Source organism: Trachurus trachurus, assembly GCF_905171665.1.
Source record: "Trachurus trachurus genome assembly, chromosome: 20".
Lineage (NCBI taxonomy): Eukaryota > Metazoa > Chordata > Actinopteri > Carangiformes > Carangidae > Trachurus > Trachurus trachurus.
The window spans coordinates 13,652,835-13,671,871 of NC_139911.1; the positions used below are offsets into that span (position 1 = coordinate 13,652,835).

At 41.5% G+C, this 19,037-nt stretch overlaps 1 protein-coding gene across 1 annotated transcript; it reads right to left on the minus strand.

Moving 5' to 3' along the window:
* Positions 1 to 12,152: 12,152 nt before the first annotated feature.
* Positions 12,153 to 18,839, minus strand: zic1 (zic family member 1 (odd-paired homolog, Drosophila)). The gene is made up of 4 exons (XM_083995012.1): positions 18,585 to 18,839; positions 14,398 to 15,386; positions 13,704 to 13,867; positions 12,153 to 13,236 (listed from the first exon to the last, which is right to left on the minus strand). The coding sequence occupies exons 2-4, from the start codon at positions 15,359 to 15,361 to the stop codon at positions 13,039 to 13,041; spliced, it is 1,326 nt and encodes a 441-aa protein (XP_083851138.1). The 5' UTR covers positions 15,362 to 15,386; positions 18,585 to 18,839; the 3' UTR covers positions 12,153 to 13,038.
* Positions 18,840 to 19,037: the final 198 nt, after the last annotated feature.

Sequence of the window (19,037 nt, forward strand, 5' to 3'; positions counted from 1 at the left end):
GTGGTGTATTTATCCCAGCCCGTAAACAAACTAATCATTACCCAGCAACGTGAGGAGAGCGTTTTGTCTTGGTAATATATGATACCAGGTGAGGCTGCGTGTCTTGACAGGTCGCCATTTTCGGGCCACTAATTTGGTCTCTTCGTGGCAGCAGTGGCAACTCCCAGCACAGCAGCAGGACAATTATATCCAGGTGCAAGGATTTGATTCAACAAATTCAAGGTGGATCATTCCAGCTTGCTACGGGCCCACCGCCTCCTCCCTCCTCCCCCCCTCCTCGCTCCACCCCCCACCTTTTGCGGCGTTGTCTCTCTTCTGGGCCAGCTTGGAACAGATGCCCTTGAAAAATCTCCCGCCCTCACATGTGACTGAGAACCTTGACAAAAAGCTGAAGCACTTCCAGAAACTTGAAAGTCATGAACCATGTTGTATATTATAATAATTGGAGTGGCAGCAACTGGAAACATTCCCCTGAATATTCCAGAAGATAATGGGACATGCTAATGAGCGTGGAATCAAGCCAATCAAAAAAATGAGAGCGGAGGAAGACGGAGGGGTGGAGATGGGAAGGTGCCCAAAAAGACAAAAAAAACAAAAAACAACAACAAAACAAAACACCAACGACCACCAAAGTAGACCGTGTGGTGTAATGTATGTGTGCTCTGTCTTCTTGGAACGGCGGCAAGGTTGAGTGTAGAAAAAAAAACACTTGTGTACAGTCGGCCTGTCAGAACTGTTGATGCACATTTGGGGAAGTATGATTTGGGAGCTCGCACCTGGAGGACTGTGGGATTTCATGCTATGCTGCTATGCCAAAGCACTCAAGCAATGCCATGCTCAGCTCAGAGCTTATTTCTCTAGTTGCCACACATAAAACACAACAGAGGGCCCATTAATATACCTACACTTTTTTCTAGTGGAATTGTATTAAATTTATATACGGTGCATCTCAGCTTATTTCTAGGGAATGTTGTTGGCATCTAAACCATAAAGAGTTTGGTTTATGTTACTGATTGTTTTTAATACTGGAATGCTAATAGTATCCAGAAAGGGAATTTATAACACATCTGTGTGTAAGTTTTATCCAAGTGTAAATTATGTTAAATTAAATTAAAAGGAATCTGTAACTGTTTGATGATTTATTAGTGTAGATGAGGTCTTAATTTCCTATAAATTATAATTACCGCCTTAAAGGAGCTTATAGTGCAGCATCTTATTAAAAATGCTGGACTGCATCTTCGCCATAGAGCGAACTCTGTCATCAGTGACACACTACATCTCAATCCTGCGGACAGCTGATTGGATTTACTCAAAACTTGGGCTGGAGAAAGTCTCACGCTGAGAGTAAAATTGACTTAGGCCTGCATTCAGAGAGAAAGATGAAGGGCATCCAGTCTTATCATTCTCCATCCCATGTCTCCCTGCAGCCCCCAATACTTTCCATGTGTTATTTCAGTGTGTGCCCGAGAATTTTCTACATGTGATGTCAACATCAAGCCAGGACCCAAAGTCAAGGGTTGAATCAGAAGTGCTGCCAGCATTTTATGGCTTTGGAATCCGTGTTCGGATTGTTCAGCGAATGAAAGATCACTAGGGGAGATAGATGCCAGAAAGCTAAGGAAATGGTGTAAATAGAGATGTAGCTTAATGTTTGTGTGAAAAAGTGGGCCGAGATAGTCGAGATAAGAACCCCCCACTGCTTTTTTGTAACAACAACACCCCCTTAATGTCAGAATGAAACGAGTTTCTAAATACATAACGATTAATCTTAATAAACTAACCCGGTTCTGACGTTTTACAGCACGGAGACTCACATTTTATTGCTTGTAACACTTGAGTTTTATTTGATAAACCTTAACAAAATCTGTGTAAGTGTAATGTATAAAAATGCAGACAGTGTAACCAGGGGGCTGTGTATAATTTCATTCCCACTGCATCCTCACCGGGGTGCTGGTTCTCAGACTTCAGCCAGAACACAAGCCTTTATTTGATTTAGGGAACTCCCCCTCTCATGTGCCTCCTCTGCTCATAAGGTGTCCCAGTATGGAATGTCTGCATTATTACACTGCTGACAGAGATTGATGCTTCTCCAAACCATCTGCACATGCAACAATCCTCAACTTGAATGAACTTAATTGCAGTAGAAGGAAAAAAGAAAAAGAAAAGAAAGAGAAAAAAAAAACATTTTTAAGGGTTGGAAAATATAAAGAATGATAGTTTTAACTTTGGATGTCTCTGCCTGTTTGAAACATATGTTAGAATTTTTTTTTTTTAATGGCTGTTTGAGATTGTACTCAAACACCATCAGCAAAAACATCAGAAATGAGTGATTTATTGAAGCGCAGCACGTGGGCCATGAGGCTGGTTGGGTTGTCACAGTGATGTAACTTCGAAATTATTTATGAGTCAACAGCAAATCAGTCAGATGGAAATAGGCTGAACGGTCGTCCTGCTGCATCCATATATCCTACCTCCACAGTGTATATGTCAGGACATTTGGATGTTTTTGCAATCCCCTATATATTAATACAAGACATAAGCAGGTGTGTTATGTGTCGTCCGCTCTTAAAGGATCAGAAAAGAAAAGCTGGAGTGTAGCCACATAGAGCATCGACCTGTAACCCAGTGGGATAAACTGTTCAAACCTTACAGTTGTTTAACAAGGGCGAGGGATCAAAACACTAATCCCCCCCTCACACTCCCTTTGGTTATAATTAACTTGCGGTGCCTGATGCTAACACTATTTTAAAGATGTGTTTCTATGGACTCTAATCCTGATTCAGTCTCACTTCCTGTGTAAAGCACAAAGGGAGGAAAAAAGAAGAGGGTGTCTCAGTACTTTTTGTGTTCACTCTCCTCATACTTTATATTTTGCATTATCAGCTGAGTACCTAATACCACAGACTATTATGACTGGAATATGTTTGTGAAATCAGAGAGAAAGGTCTCTTGGATTTCATTCAGGTGACATTTTCATATCCATAAAGTAGATGAGCGCAACCAGCAAATGATCTGTTTATTCAATTTTTAACCCAAAGTATTATTGGCAAAACTAACTGTGGAAAAACGTATGCAAAGCACCAAAACATTTTAATGTGATGTTTTACTCGGCTTTACCACCTCGGTTCATCATTTTGTACTTTTGAAAGAAAAACTAAATCCCCAATCACATAAATCAAAACATAAACAAAGCCGGTGGTGCAGCTTCGACAGTGAGACTCGGTTACAGAGTGCGGTTTTAAGCATGAGCCAATTATTTTGTGAAAAGAAAATACAAACAAGCAGGAGGAGAGACTTTTAAAGAATGTATTTAAACAATTTGCAGAAATAGCTGCTTTCAAACAGCCGTTCCACTCGCCATTAGGTAGCAACATGCCGCCATTTATCTGTTTGATGACGACGGGGCCGCGGTTTTTTCTGTGAAGCGATGACAGATGGATACTTGCGTCGCGTAAGTTTGGAAACAACCTTTAAGGAGAAGTTCAGCTGGACGCTCTTTAAAAGGACTTATCAACACTTGTCCATTAGACACAAACCACTGCTGTGGATGGCTTTATACCAAATGGCTGGGTGTGGATTCAATGCATGGTGGGAAAGGGGGGCAGAAGTTAAAAAAAAAGTGGTTGCAGACAAATCATGTGACAAATACCACTAGTTCTGCTATTTGCTTGGCTCTGAGTAAACAAATCACTGGTCGTGTACTGACACAATAATCATCTATTAATAAGCTATGTAAAAGTTTACAACAGGCTGCTACAGAGTCTTGCCACAGAAGATCTGTCTTGAACGTTTGCAGCCACTGCAGACTTTCAACATTCATTTCTAAGTTGCAAAAGCTGCTGACAAGTTCCCAGTGAGCCATAAACCACCAGTGCTACATAACTTGTGCAATGCGAACATTGCTTCTGGAGCACAGAGGACAGCTACGTACATGCAAAACCCACATCAGAACGACACACACTTTCTTCTACATTTTAGCTCCATTCCTACATGCTATTTATTTTTTATTGTTTGCAAAGTTCAGTTGCTAGGAGGTTAAAGCCTCGCTGTTTTTCAGCTCTTGATCTTCTGCAGAAACTTGACCTTTTGCGAGTGCTTACATTTTATTTGCCCTTTCAGCGGACTGTACAGTGGTTTTTACCAGGACTCAGTAAGGCTGTGTTCACACACACTCCAAGTGGTCATGTTATTAGAAAGCAACAGAGATTGAGTTAGATTGCGCTTGGCAACAAATAAATGGCCTTCAAAAAAAGAGTCAGAGTGATTCATCACAGACAAACAGAACAATACTTTCTCACTTGCAGCGACACATTTGGAAATAAGTCTTTATTAATGCAGCATTCATTATTCAAACACATTCCACCCTGACAATGAAGTGTTTCCATATGAGGACATTAAACATCATGTCGTGTCTCCTCCTACACAATGACCTTACCTCAACCAAGACATAATCCCCTGACAGGGCGAGCACTGAAAGTAGCTTTGTTGCCGTCATTCATTTAAAAAGAAAAAAAAAATCCATTAACACCAACTATGTCACGCTGTGGAGGCAACAATGACACAACAAATACAGGTACACTGCAAAAACACAGCCGTTAAAATAAACTTTTTCTAATGTTTCCTGTTCACGATACAAAACATTAAAATCTTGGAATTTTACATGAAGAACATTTCTTAATACATCTTCCTGCAAAAAGTGGCAGTGTGAGCTGTTTTGGCTGCAGTTGTGGTGTAATTTCCATTGCAGGTGGAAACACCAATTAGTGATTAATTGAAGGGGCTTGAAAAATAATGAACGGCAAACACCTGGACCAAGCAAATTTGGGCCAATCATTATCAATCAAACAATGAGTGAGCAACGGGCAATTGCAATTAATGGGATACATGCGCCTTACAACGTCGGCAATGTGTGACATTTTATTTAGGAATTATTATTTAGCAAACAAATTGAATTATCACAGTAGCGACTGTCAAACGTTTAGTCACTCATTTGAAATAGATGGATTTCTTTGCCTGGCAGGATGTTAACAGAAAGCAGCACAGAATCAATACAGGAGAATGTGATCCAACCTCTCTGTTACAACATTTCATTTTAATTACAAAATAGACCTTTCATCAGTTTAAAGTGGTTGCAATATCTTCCAACATCTTGACATTTCTGTCCTTTAAACTCAACGTCGAAGCAAAAAACGCCTGCTATGGCTTTAATAGTGTCACAGAGTTGATTTCAACACGGAGCAGCGAGGTCACCGCAGCTTCTGGAAGAGATGTGACCCTGTTACCTCGCCGATTTTCATCCATTCACACCAAAACCACGTCGTGTCACTCAGTTCGCAGTGATATCAGAGTCACAGACTTCAGATCGAACCGTGAGATACTTACGGGAGACAGCTGCTGCTGCTTCTGCTGCAGCACACAGGTCACACCATGTGTTACATTGGGGGAACTGCTGGGTAGGATTTGGTACAGCTCACTTAGCTACTCATTGTTTAGCAGCTTTTATTGACTGAAATGGTGGAATTTACTTTGGACAGGCAATTGCAAACAGCATTTAAGAATATTGTCATTGTCATTCTTATTCTTACTATTCTTATTATTATCAGTTATGGTTTATGTCCCCAGTTTGCTCTGAATTCCTTCCTCACAGGTAACACAGACGTTTTGATTTATCTTCTGGCAACATTGAGTAGCTAATATTTTTTGCTTACTAGGGTTCAACACTTGCAGCACACAGTCATACAAACACACACACACACACACACACACACACACACACACACACGGACACATTCAGCTTCCAGGTCTTTCTTGGCTCCCATCAGCAGTTAAGTTGCATTTCCACCTGTGTCCTGCTGATGCAGCTGGTGAAAAATATTCCATGCCAGACGTACTGTTATGATGATACCTTACATACCACATTTCTGTTTGCCAGGTTTTTACTTTTAATCGCCCTCTTTCTGTGATGCCAGTGTAATTATAAATGACTGCATGCTGCAGAGAAGTGGAAGGTATTAAGGTGTGATGGAAACGTTGCATCAGTACGTTTCAACGGGCAGCCGTTGATTTGTTGTTAAGGCTGAGATGCGATACGGATATCTACCGCACCGGCAACAAGATGTCAGAATAGCTTTCGGTGAGAGTGTATGTTTCTGTGTGTCGACATGTTTCATTTGAGTTGGAACATTTTCCTACAGGGTTTCAGGTTTTGGCTTGATGACTACCACAGCTTTATCCCACTCTGAGTAGGCCCGATGTCAGAAACGCTTCAATAATAAGGAATGGAAAAATATCTAGCATAGCACACACGGCTATGGTGTGCACTGGACTCTGGTGATGGATGTGCTTTCATTATCAGACTCAAAGCCAAAACAATTGCAAAGCACCAAATGTTTGCAGGAGAGAACATGTTGATATTAACAGAGGACTGAAAATAGCTGCAACTGCAACTAACCAGGGGAATTATGATTCCACTTAGTTTCATTGCACACATTTTTTTAAACAGGAAAGATTTACTCATGAGGAAAGAGGGAGGTGGGAAGGGGGGTGAAATCCATTTCTATTTAAAATATCTGCACTCAGAGCACCAGGCAAGCAAAACAACCTGTATTTATTACCGCTTGTCTCAGAAAAATATTTGAGCAGCAGCCCAACAGGAAGACAATGGTGAATTTAAGGCAACCTATTGATAAAGTGGTTGTGCAAAGGCTACTGAGTTCAAATCAAATTTTCTGACATTCTGTTAATGGGGACAAATGGACGAATATAGTTTGATGTGAAAATATTCACCCACTGACCTGGGTTTTAAAAAACAAACATATTTTTTTTTTTAAATGTTTTTAACTATTTGCATCAGCAGCCGCCCTGATCTTTTAACCACAGGAAGTTTGTAAAGACGTGCAGCAGAAACTCCCGGACTTAAACCGAGTACAACTTGGACAGTACCATAAGTAGATAAAAATTAAATAATATAATTAAAATCTGTAGGAAAAAGAGGTTATAAGTTGGTCTAGAAATCTTTCCTTCCCTTGATAATGTACTATTTTTGCACTGGATGAGATGGTAGGATCTAGGCTTTTAAAGAGTCCATATAACAAACAGCAGAAAATAATTTTGGTCTGGCATCAGTTTAAAACATTATACATAAACAATACTGAATAGATGTATTAAGACTTATTCCATCCGTGTGAATACAATCAGTTTTCATCTTAATGTCATGAAAAACAATTGAGTTCACATGGCTTAAGCCATTTTTCCCCCCACACGCCACTTCACGATGCACTTTGACAAAGACATTGCGATGTGAAATGGATCAGCAGAAATCTGTCAGCGATTATCTTTGGCTGGTCATCCTCCTTGTTGTTGCGAAATAAGGAGTTATTATCAGACTCATCGGATAAACAGATGTCGACAAGCTGCTCTGTAAGTGAGAAGGTCCTCTCCATTGAACAGTACATTAACGCACCATATGTAACACAAAATGTAAGCTGATTTGAGTCAGGTTGATGATTTGATTAAATCGGCTCTAGTTTGTGCCCTCTATAAGAAACCAGTTTTGCGTGCATGGTCCAATTGTAAATAAAAGGCAACAAAATTAGAAACAGAAGATGATGTTAAACTGATTGCCAGGTCTTTTTTTGTTTGCTGTTTACTAGTGTTTTTGATTCTCTAAGGAAATAATGTGTTTACTCTTTTTAGAACATTACACTGAAATTTCAGTGTAATGTTCCTTTGAGAAAAAAAAGGTGTAATTTCAGGAACAGGGATTGGTCCTTTAATTAATTGGCAGTAAAGGGGTTAAACAAAATTGTTTTTTTTTTTAACCGGAAGCTCATCGGTTGTTGGTTCCGTTTCCTGGATGTAAGGCTGGGTCTGCCATCATTTAACAACTAGCCCCGCCCTCTCGCCTCCTAACCCCGCCTCCTCCGCGGTGCCCTGAGCGAAGCCACTTAACCACCACAGTGCGTCTGTGTGACGCAGGTGTGCCAAAACACCGACGTCACTTCACGTTCACCTGATTTTTTTTTTTTTTTTTTCGTCTCAGACATTGTGTGTGTGTTAGTGTGTGTTTGTGTGTTTCCAGAGGCCTGGTGTGTGCAGCAGTCTCACCCTGCACGGCGCGCGGAGCTAATTGGAGTGGCCTCATTTAGCAACACGTCAAGAAAGGACGCGACAACACCGCGTCAGCGCTGCCACAAATCTCCTGCATGCTCTGAACCTAATAGCATGTCAGAGACCACAACTGATGCAACCAGGGGTCACCGGGAGCCGATGTTTCACTATAACGAACCCTCTCCCCACCCCGGCACTGAGACTAATGCCCCAATCAGAGATGTGGTTAAGTAAGAAGAGAAACTGTGAACTATCATCACAAAGCAGACAAACACCAAAACAGCCCGAGCACAGATGATTAAAAAAAAAAGAAAGAAAGAAAGAAAAAAAAAGATCATTTGTGGTTTGTCTTTCCATACATCTCACAATGGCAGAGATGGTCCATTTCTAAAGATGGATGAACTCTATTTCGCAGATAAAACGGTGGGTTGCACCAGTGCAGATCTGGTCCCAGTGGACTACACATGTGGAGGCCCCTGTGAGCCAAGACAACACGCCTGTAACAGCCAGTGTTGTTTGCAAATAATAAAGACTTAAAGTTCAAATAGTGGATCATAATTCAGGATATACGCTCAGTCAAATCTATAGTGTTTTTTAAGGGCGTTTGGTTTTGGAACAGACGATTTAATTATAGTCTAAGTGTTTAAAGACACGTCTGCTGTGGTAATTACATATATAGAATTTAAACAATTGTGTATTCGTTTTACTGTCTGTCCTCGGGATCTCCATCTTTTTTTTTCTCACGCCCCCTCCTTAAAAAAGTAAAACAATCAAAAAGTCACATTTCAAAAGAACCAACTCCACTCCCTACGAGAGAAGATTATAAACCATCTTCTATAAAAATCAATGTCTGGATTATCCTTCTATGCAAACTTAGACGTTCACTGTGGGATGGATTGCTCCATTACCCAGACTCTGGCAATGAAATCGTTTTATGGCTGCAAATACGACAGGCTTTCTTGGAGGCGTTTTTGAAAAAAAAAAAAATGAAAAAAAAAAAAATAGTCTGCATGCCAATAAACTAAAGTGGCCTTGACTTGAATTTGACCTTTTTGCATTAGGACTCTTAAGCTCAGCAGATGGAGACTGTAGGATGCCATTTTTGCAAGGTATTTTCATGACTTGCAACTTGGGGGTGTAGAGCCTCTGATGTTTTTTAAACTTTGGAGCAGTTAAAAATAGATATCACATGTCCCCCTCTCTCTCTCCTTCTGCCACTCTCCCTCTCTCCCCCTCTCTCTATCTTGCATACAGGATCACTTTGCCGGAAACCTAATAGTTAAACCCAACTGCAAATGTTTAACTTATCGATTTAGTTCTCAGTGAGTGACGGCAGCTGGGCGTGGAGATCAGAGTGCTGGCAAAAGCATGGGCACCTCATCCATCGAGGGGCACGGATTACAGTTTTTTCCTAATCTTGGGTTATATACTCCACGTGTCAGCTCTAAAAAATAATAGTACAAATAAATAAATAAACGAGAAGAAAAATAGTCCCAGTTATGTGCACAGTTAATGACGAGGCAGCCACGTGCAATGTGGCCCTGAAGCTCACCAGGTCCAAAAAGTCATTAAGAGAAACCAGAACTTATAAAACACAGCCACTGCATGAAAAAAACAAGTGTGTTTTTAGTTGTCCCCATTATACTACAGCTCATATCCATTTACTCCTGTGCTGAACACCCATGTTGCAGCAGAAACACAACTGACTTAAAAAAAAAATACTGAAAGCAAACATGAAGAGGAAGAACTGGAGATCTGCTCTGTCTGTTATCTGATGCGCAGATGAGCTGCAGTGTCTACCTTGGTAACACAAACGTCAGGCTCGGTTTACTGGCCACAAGTGCTGCCGATAAATATTCATGACGCTGGCGCCTGCGCTTTCCCCATATCTGAGTGTTTGTCATTTCCCAAGACTTGAGCGTAAATACATTTAAAGTGGATGTTGTTGGGTTTTTTTTTCCTCCCTCTCTTCCTCCTCCTCCCCCCCCTCTTCTCCTCCTATTTGAGCTGGAGTCAGCATCAGCTCCACGGGCTGCCTGAGAGAGGAGACGCGCTGCAGCCTGTCGTCGACTCTTCTTTTTACGAGCATTTTATTTTCGACGCCGTGTGTAGGCTCAGTGTAAACTAATACGACGGAGGCATTAAGTGGAAATTAAACAGCATAGTCGAGCTTCGTGCTTTGCATTCAGTTGTGGTGGCGCGTAAAAGGCGCACCGTCTGGCTGCTGCTCTGCCTTAAAGCTGCTTGTTCCTCTCCTCAGCAAAAAAAAAAAAAAAAAAACAGAATGAGAGAAGAAAAAAAACATATGCAAGGAAATAAAGTGGCAGATAAATTATGAAGTCAAGGCTGTGGCCATAATCAGGCAAATAAGCATCAATCCAAACAAAACCCAAACATCCTCCAAGAGAGAATTTTTCCATCATTATTCTGCGCTGTAAAAGCGAATTATTACATCTAAAGGACTTCTCCGAGTTCAAAAATGATGAACAAACTGGTTTCAGTTCCTCTCCACTCTCCTCTATCGCCCTTTTGTCAATCTGGCATCAGCTTTATATTTAAATACGGTGCATGTGTTGCAAATTCCCGCCAGCCAGAAAACCACATGAGACAGTTTTAACACATCAACTTTAAACTATTTATATTTCCAGTTACATGTGAACATTTTTCTATAAAGCCCTTAGAGTGTCTTTTTTGGGGGGGTGGGGTGGGGGGCGACGAGTTCACACGGCGTGGAGTGGCGTCTTTTCTATACAGCAGTGCATCAGTGGAGCATCAGCACTGGAACCTTTAGATAGATAGTGTTAAATAGAGTCGAAAAAGTCATTTTATTACCATCCTTCATTTATCTCCAAATTTAATAGCCCGTGAAAAGAAAATATGAATACATTTCAATACATTTCAGCAAATCATCTAAGATGATGGGAATCGTGGAGGTTTTTTTTTTTTTAGGCTTATAAAATAAATAAATAAAAATAAAAAACGCCAGGCACGCGCCAGCATGCACGCGCGCACACACACCTCTGCTGCTGCAGCTGTGTGTAGCCTAGATATATAAATATTTATATTTTTTAAAATAGTAAAGTTGCTTTTTTGGTTTGTTGTCAGCTGTGACAGAGCTGCAGACTGACAGATCGTGGCTCCGTGCACACACTGGCAGTGTTAACCATGATCACTGGCGGCTGCTGATGTGATCTCTGCCTAATGGGGCGGTCAAGCAAGCTGCAGCCAAGGAACAATGAGGGGGCCACACTGACTCCTCACTCAGCTCTGCCTAAATCTACCAAATCCTCCAAACAACAACGGGAAAAGGGAAGAGGGGGGAAAAAATCAAAATAAATTAGATTTGAAAATTAGATTCCCAAACAATTAAGTAACAGCAAACTACTCCGGGTTTACACACTGACGAACAACCGGCGTGATTAATCGATTTCGTTTGCACATTACTGGAGGGCAAAGTGGTGGATGTTAATTTTGAACAAACAGAAGATGCAGAAGGAGGGGAGAGGATTTACCTCTCCTGACTGTCAGGGGGGAAAGTTGTGACGTTTTCAAACAGTGGTGCAACCTTTAGCTTTAAATGAGCTGTAGCCTCTGACACACACACACTCACACACTCCCCTTTCCTTCACCCCCTCTCTCTCTCTCTCCCACACACACACACACACACACATTTGCAAATGTATGCACACACTGTTGAAATTATCTGTGCAGCCAACTATTGAAACCAAACATGCACTGAATGCATTATTATCATCTTCACTGTGTGTGTATGTGTGTGTGTGTGTGAGTGAGTGTATGTGTGTGTGTGTGTGTGTGTGTGTGAGTGTATGTGTGTGTGTGTGTGTGAGTGTGAGTGTGTGAGTGTGTGTGTCTGTTTTAGTCTGCAGCAAATCATACATAATATTTTAAATATATAAAAGAAGAGAAGCACCCAGGCTGAGATCAACCTCAAACACTAATGAAACCAATAACCTTCAACGCATTGCATTATGGTATTTTTTAATCCTTTAATATAGTACGAAATGTATCCAAACATTTTTTTTGTAAACTAAATTTTACATACGAGCGCATTTCTCCATAAATACCGATCATTTCTAACATGTTACCGGTCCTTTACATGCGGATAAATATGGAAAATTGAGCTACTTACATGTAATAATACTTCCTTTCAGACAAAGCAATTGACAAGAGATTTTTATATTTATCACGTACATAAACAGATTGACACGGAATTTCAGGCTTTCACTACACGATTTATCGACATGACATTAAATAACAACAATGATACTGTGCTACTCAAACTGGACCTTGGACGAAAATGTTGCACTGAATAGGCTACAAAAGCACATTAATACTAAGAGTCGGTTAGGTCGACGTGTAGACTGTAGTAATACTGAATAATTCACATTTGGTACACAACTATAACATTCTTTTCAATGAAGTCTATTCATCGCAATATTCTTAGAGCCATCTCATTTCTCCATATATCTAGGGACCACATTTTTCACAAATTCCCTTAAACTGTGATAGAACTATTTACAAAATAAAATATTACATTTTTTTTTTTACCCAACTTGGTGAAATCCTTTATGTACAAAAAAATTCAGGCCTCTACCCGCAGATAGCATGCTTTTTTTTCTGAGCAGTCTCTCAGTAAAAATAAAGACTCGAAGAAGAAGTACTGATTGGGGGGTGGGGGGAGAAGTTAAACTTGGTGGCTGTCCTCGCCTCCTTTAAGTCCATGCATTCTCTTTCACTGACAATATGACAGCCTTTCATTGATCGTTTGGGCCTCCCGTGTTTTTCTCAGTCCATGTTTCACTGGCTGACTTTATAAAGTCTTTGATCCCAAGCAGTTTCTTTTTTTTTTTTTTAATTCTGCAGTCTCTTTTTTCTCCTCTTTCTCTTTTTGTTTTTGTTCAAAAATATTTACACGTACCATTCATTGAAATTTGACGACAGCGTGCTGTGGCTGGTTGTGTGGTGTACTGCTGAGGCTGCTGGTGATATGGAGCTGCTGCTCTGGTTCTCCGTAGACGGTGATACTATGGTGGGAGGTGTGGACGACTCGTACCCTGAACTGGCCGCTGGAGATGGCTGCGATGCTGGATTGGTGGATTCGTGGACCTTCAACAGAATAAAAATAATAATATGAAACACGTTGTGTTCACCGTATGGTCTCTTGTTGTGCAAATAGAAGACAGAAGAAATGCATCAAAACAAATTAAAGACTCCTAATTTGACTGTTTTGGACATCTGCAAAATTCTAAAACAAAGCACACCCAAAACATGATTATTCTCATTAAGATCTTAATCTGATTTGTCGGTTGAAAGAAAGGAGAGAAAGAAAGTGTCAAGGCGAATTAACTTATGCTTGTCTATTTCTGGAAGAAGAAGAAAAAAGAGAAGCAAAGAAAAGAAGAAAAGCTACAACTTCTCATAATATTACACAATACAAATAAAAGCCTGTGCACACATACACACACAACTAAATTCACAGGTTAAAGACTGAATATTATAACGTTGTTACAAAGCAAATGAACACAACACGGAGTACAAAAAAAATAATAGTAGAAAAGCCATTGGGTTTTTACCTTCATGTGTTTTCGGAGGGAGCTGGGATGTGTGTATGACTTGTCGCACATTTTGCACAGATAGGGCTTGTCCGACGTGTGGACGTGCATGTGTTTCTTGCGGTCACTGCTGTTTGCAAACCTCCTGTCGCAGCCTTCGAATTCACACTTAAAAGGTTTCTCGCCTAAATAAAGACAACAACAAAAAATACAACAGGGTTGGTTTCAAAACTCTCCATCATACATTATTTTAAACAAAAAACAAAAAATTATATATATTATTAGTTTGTAAAAACTGAGTCCGATTAAAGACTAATAATAATAGAAAACTGAGTCTGATTAAAGACTAATAATAATAGAGCAATACGTTTGTTAAAAAAAAAAACATTGACAAGACTCTACTTCCTTGCAGCCTGTAAATTTAATTAAATTAGCTAATCCCACTTAGAGTGAGGAGTGAATTCTGTTAATTCAAATTTAATCAGCTTTACAAATTACACTTTTCACACAGAGTGAGAAGAGGATAAAAAAAAGCCTATGAAATATTTTCTGTCGACACCTGCACTGAATCACATGCCAGTGAAGAGACTCCAGCTGCCTAATAAATAATAACCCCGGATCGCATGCATATTTTGGATGGGATATTGTCAGCATGGATTTTTTTTTTTTTTTTGGCAGGAAAAAAACACACGGCCAAATCTGTAGCGGATCTTACCGGTGTGAGTCCTTTTGTGAATTTTTAGATTTTCCGAGCGTGCAAATACTTTGCCACAGCCGGGGAACGGACACGGAAAGGGCTTTTCTCCGGTGTGTACTCTGATATGATTTACAAGTTTGTATTTGGCTTTGAATGGCTTTCCTTCTCTGGAGCATTCCTCCCAGAAGCAGATGTGGTTGGTCTGCTCCGGTCCCCCCACATGCTCCACCGTCAGATGGGTCACCAGCTCGTGCATCGTGCTAAAAGTTTTGTTGCACGACTTTTTGGGATTCGTCAGCTGCTCCGGTTCGATCCACTTGCAGATGAGTTCTTGTTTGATCGGCTGCCTCATGTATCGAAAGAAGGCCCCAGCTCCGTGGTGCGCGGCCATATTCATGTTCATGGGGCCATAGCCGTGCAGCTGGGTCGACGCGTAGTGGTCGGACCGCGGGCTCGTAACGTGGCCGTACTGGTCGGCCCGTCCGTACATGTCCCCCGTGAAGCCCAGCCGCATCTGACTGTTGACCACGTTGGATGAGGCATGGCTCGCCGCTTGCTCGTGCAGCCCCGGGAAGAGCAGGTGGCCCGCTGCATCTGAGTGTCCATGTGGCCCTGCGAAACTTCCAGAGGCGAACAAACTGTGCTGCGCCCCGGTGGCGTCCCCGAAACCCCGATTTCTGAAGAGAAAGTCCCTGGTGGAGTTGAAAGCCGCCGTGGAGTAAGAGCCAACGTGGGTCGGGTGGTGATGGTGTCCCAGGGCGGCTGCTGCTGCGTAGCCGGGCGCCTGGGAGGAAAACGCCGTCTGTCCGGAGCCAATATCGTGGGAGCTGTGGTTTATTTTGAAGGCTCCCATCCCATCCGCGAACGGATTTATCCCCAACGCCACTTCTCTCTCTGTGACTTCGCCTGTTGAGTGATGCCGCGAGGAGCCGAAAGTAGTGACTCCTATGGTGGGATACTGCGGTCCTGCGTCCAAGAGCATCTTCAGTCTAGACTCGCCGAGACGACTGAGAGCAGAAATCAAAAAATCACGCACAGATATTCTTCCTCCCCCTCTCTCTCTCTATCTCTTGGACCTCACTCGACTGAGCAAACTCTCAAATCCACCGATTTTCTGTTTACTTTTTTTTTTAAGACGCGAGGAATTCCCCTATACCGCTCATCCGATGCACACGCAAAATCATGTATGCATGCAATATTGTCTTTTGCGGTTTATCTTCCTGTGGCGCAACTTTCACCTCCTCAGTCAGGCGGTGAGCTCTAGACTGATAGTCGCAATCATTCCTGCAGATAAATGAATTGAAAAGACAACACAGTCCAGCCCTGATGAATGGGAGAGGAGGGGGGTAGTCATGTGGTCGCGGAGCTGCGCGCTCATTGGCGGAGCGCCTTTTCCCCCCCAATAACATCCACTCACCAAATAACAATCCACGGTGCAGGGCCCACATTTCTATTGGCCTCTTTGCATCATCAATCCCAGATATTGTGAGATTGCTGACTGTGAATTTGGTTAAAAGGCTGAATAACAGCAAAACAGAAGTAGGAAGAAAAAAAAAAGAGACAACAATAATGGCCTTGTAGGAAGTCAAAGCACGTTTTACACCCATATAGTGCACTTAGTGTTTAAAGCATGCACATCTATCTATCTATCAATCTATCTATCTATCTATCTATCTATCTATCTATCTATCTATCTATCTATCTATCTATCTATCTATCTATCTATCTATCTATCTATCTATCTATCTATCTATCTATCTATCTGGTGCAGGTATGGAGAGAGGGAGAGGACTTTTCACGTCTTTTTCCCGGGGAAGCCCTGAGGTTTGATATCAAGTCAGTTCACTGTCATCACCCTCTTCAAACGCCTGTCATTATCTTCGGAGGAAATCCACGCAATGTTTTGTTGTCAGACTCTTGTGCGTGTTTTGTGGTTCTCTTCCTGCAAACCCCCCCCCACACACACCCCCACTCACCTCCACCCCTCACACACACACTCTCTCTCTCTCTCACACACACACACACTCCCCCCTCCTCCTTTGAAACGCAATGTGTTTCTGCGTCCACTGGAAGCTCACACACTCACACACACACCGGTGGAACATCTGTGCTTTAGATTTCCACATCACCACCACCACCATGCTCACCAGTAAACCCCACGTTAAAAAAGGTTACCTGGAATACATATGTGTGTGTATATATATATATATATATGCCGGTATTTAACTTGGATCCTTGTATGCCTAATGTATCCATCACAGTTCGGCTGTGCCTGTGCAACTTACTCATTTTTTTTTTTTGCAGGCCAGTGATGCATAGCCTGTGTGTAAAACGTTGTGGGTTGTCGAAGTTATCAAGTGGGATTTGCGGCGCTCTCTGCAGGAACCTCCGGCTGCTAGAGTTCAAAGCCACATGCACAGACGTGCCATGCGAACCATTAAAATATCTTCTTGGCTACTAGGCTAGTTTCTACAAGACATTCTCCAAGTCAGTCTAGAGAGACCAGGGAAAGAGAGGGAGTTTTGTTGTTCTCAACTTAACAAGTAGACCTACCTACGTCTTGATCCGACGTTGTATTTTTTTTTCTTTCTTTAGGTAAACCCCACTAACTACTCTGCTTTGCACAATTTGGAGGGATCTTTCAACAGGTGGAGAACGGTAAGGATGACACACCACTGAGAAAAGGGGAGGTCATAAAGTCAGACTTGCAACAACTGAGGCTAAATTAGAAACTGTGCACCAGCAAGAAAAGAGTTGTTGGAAATACACATCAACTTCGCAGGCGCTTTTTTAAAAGTTTCTTCTCATGCATAAAGTGACTGTAACATTTCATTCCAGTGCGTAAAAGATGTGTCCTAATTAAAAGGCCAATTACAGTTTAGTGACATGATCCTAATGTGTTGCAGTCATAACCTAATGTAGAATATAAAATGGCTACCAGGAGCTATTTAGGATTTACAGTGACAGCAGCTGAAGCCAAAGCAACAAATAAAAAAAAAACAGTGCGTTTTTATGAGACCTCTCTGCAATACTCAGCTTTTTTGTTTAGGAGCTTGCAGTCCCCATGCTTATTTGTCTCCAAGAGTGAGTACATGCACAACTTGGACCAGAAATAGCACTTCAAAGTTTTGCATTACGCTGGCGCTGTGATGCCTCTGAAGGCTACAGCTGTGAGCCTCATGAACCCCATGCGTAAAGGCCATTTAATAAACATCTTTTGGATCCGTCATGTCTCAAAATATTGACTCAATTTCTAACGTGCTGGATATGACGCTGTCAGCAAAGATTTTGACAAGTCAATCTAGTGAAATAACCAGGAGGGAATTAGTTTTTTAAAGCTATTTTTAAAAACAAAAATATTAAAACAAGCGGCTGAGCGTCCTGTTATTCAGCACGTCTAGTTCATTACCTTGGCGCTGGTATTAAATGTGAAAAGGAAACAGTCAGTCGTCATAAAACACAAGTTCATATAATGAGCAGTTGGTTTTTATACCAACTATTTGTAAGGAGCTTAAACACTGACGGGCTACTGTAGGAATAAATGTAGGTTGTAGTCTCACCACCGCACACTGGAAGTCAAAGAACTTCTTAAACACTGACCACAGTGATCAGCACCGTGTGACCTTCCGTAAGGTCACCTCACGCAGTTATTTATTTGATTTTTTTCTGTCTGAAACTGCGAAGATTAAACGCTCAAACCAAATATTCAAAAACAAAAATTGAAGCGTTTGGTTTCGACACATAAGACACATGCCATAAGACTCAAAACAATAAAAGAATAACTAACAATCAGCAGAGTGTTTCAAGAGCAGGATATGAAAAATATTTTTTAAATCACCACATGTGAAAATTACTTCATTTTTTTTTGGTCGAGCATGTTTGTTCCAGACAGAGACAGAGACAGAGACAGTGTCCACCGAGCTGAAGACGGGGCTGTATTCCCTGTACAGTGACATCCAAACATCACTCATCACTCACACACATTTTTATGACAACACACTGATTTTTTAAAAAACGGTCCCGTTCGACGGCTGAAGGTTTAAGAAGAAAGTCCACGACAAAAAATGAATAACACGAGTGCTTTGCAGAACGGCACCGCGTGTCATTTTTAACCCACGGCTGTTTACTTCCTCAGCATCCAAACAACGGCAATCAGAAGAATCGCGAGGATAAAGTTTTATAAGATTGTAGTAACCGATACTTACAGTACACGCGTTTTATTTTCAACTTATGTCTGCCACGGCACCACCTCCTGTGACCCTCATGTGCTGCCGTCCTGGGTCTAAAGCGAAATTACCCCGGATCATAACAACAGGTCCCGTCCATTACATTTTTTTTCTCCTCGGGACAATGGCTGCAGCTCTCCCCATTCACACTCACTACACACACGGATCCCAGCGAGCAGAGCCACGGAGTCGACACTGTAGTTCGCGCGGAGGGGCGTAAACTGCTGGATATGTAAATATGGGTATTTATCAAAGCGCATATTAATGATATGTACTCCGGACTATTTTAAAACTCCCACGTGGAGTTTTTTCTTTTGCTTAAGTTGACAAGTTTGTTCCGCTCACGTCGATCTTTTACCGTGCGTAAAGTTGTGCGTAATTTGTGCGTAAAGTTGTCCTTGACAACGTTGCAGGGCAAAATGAAGATATCAC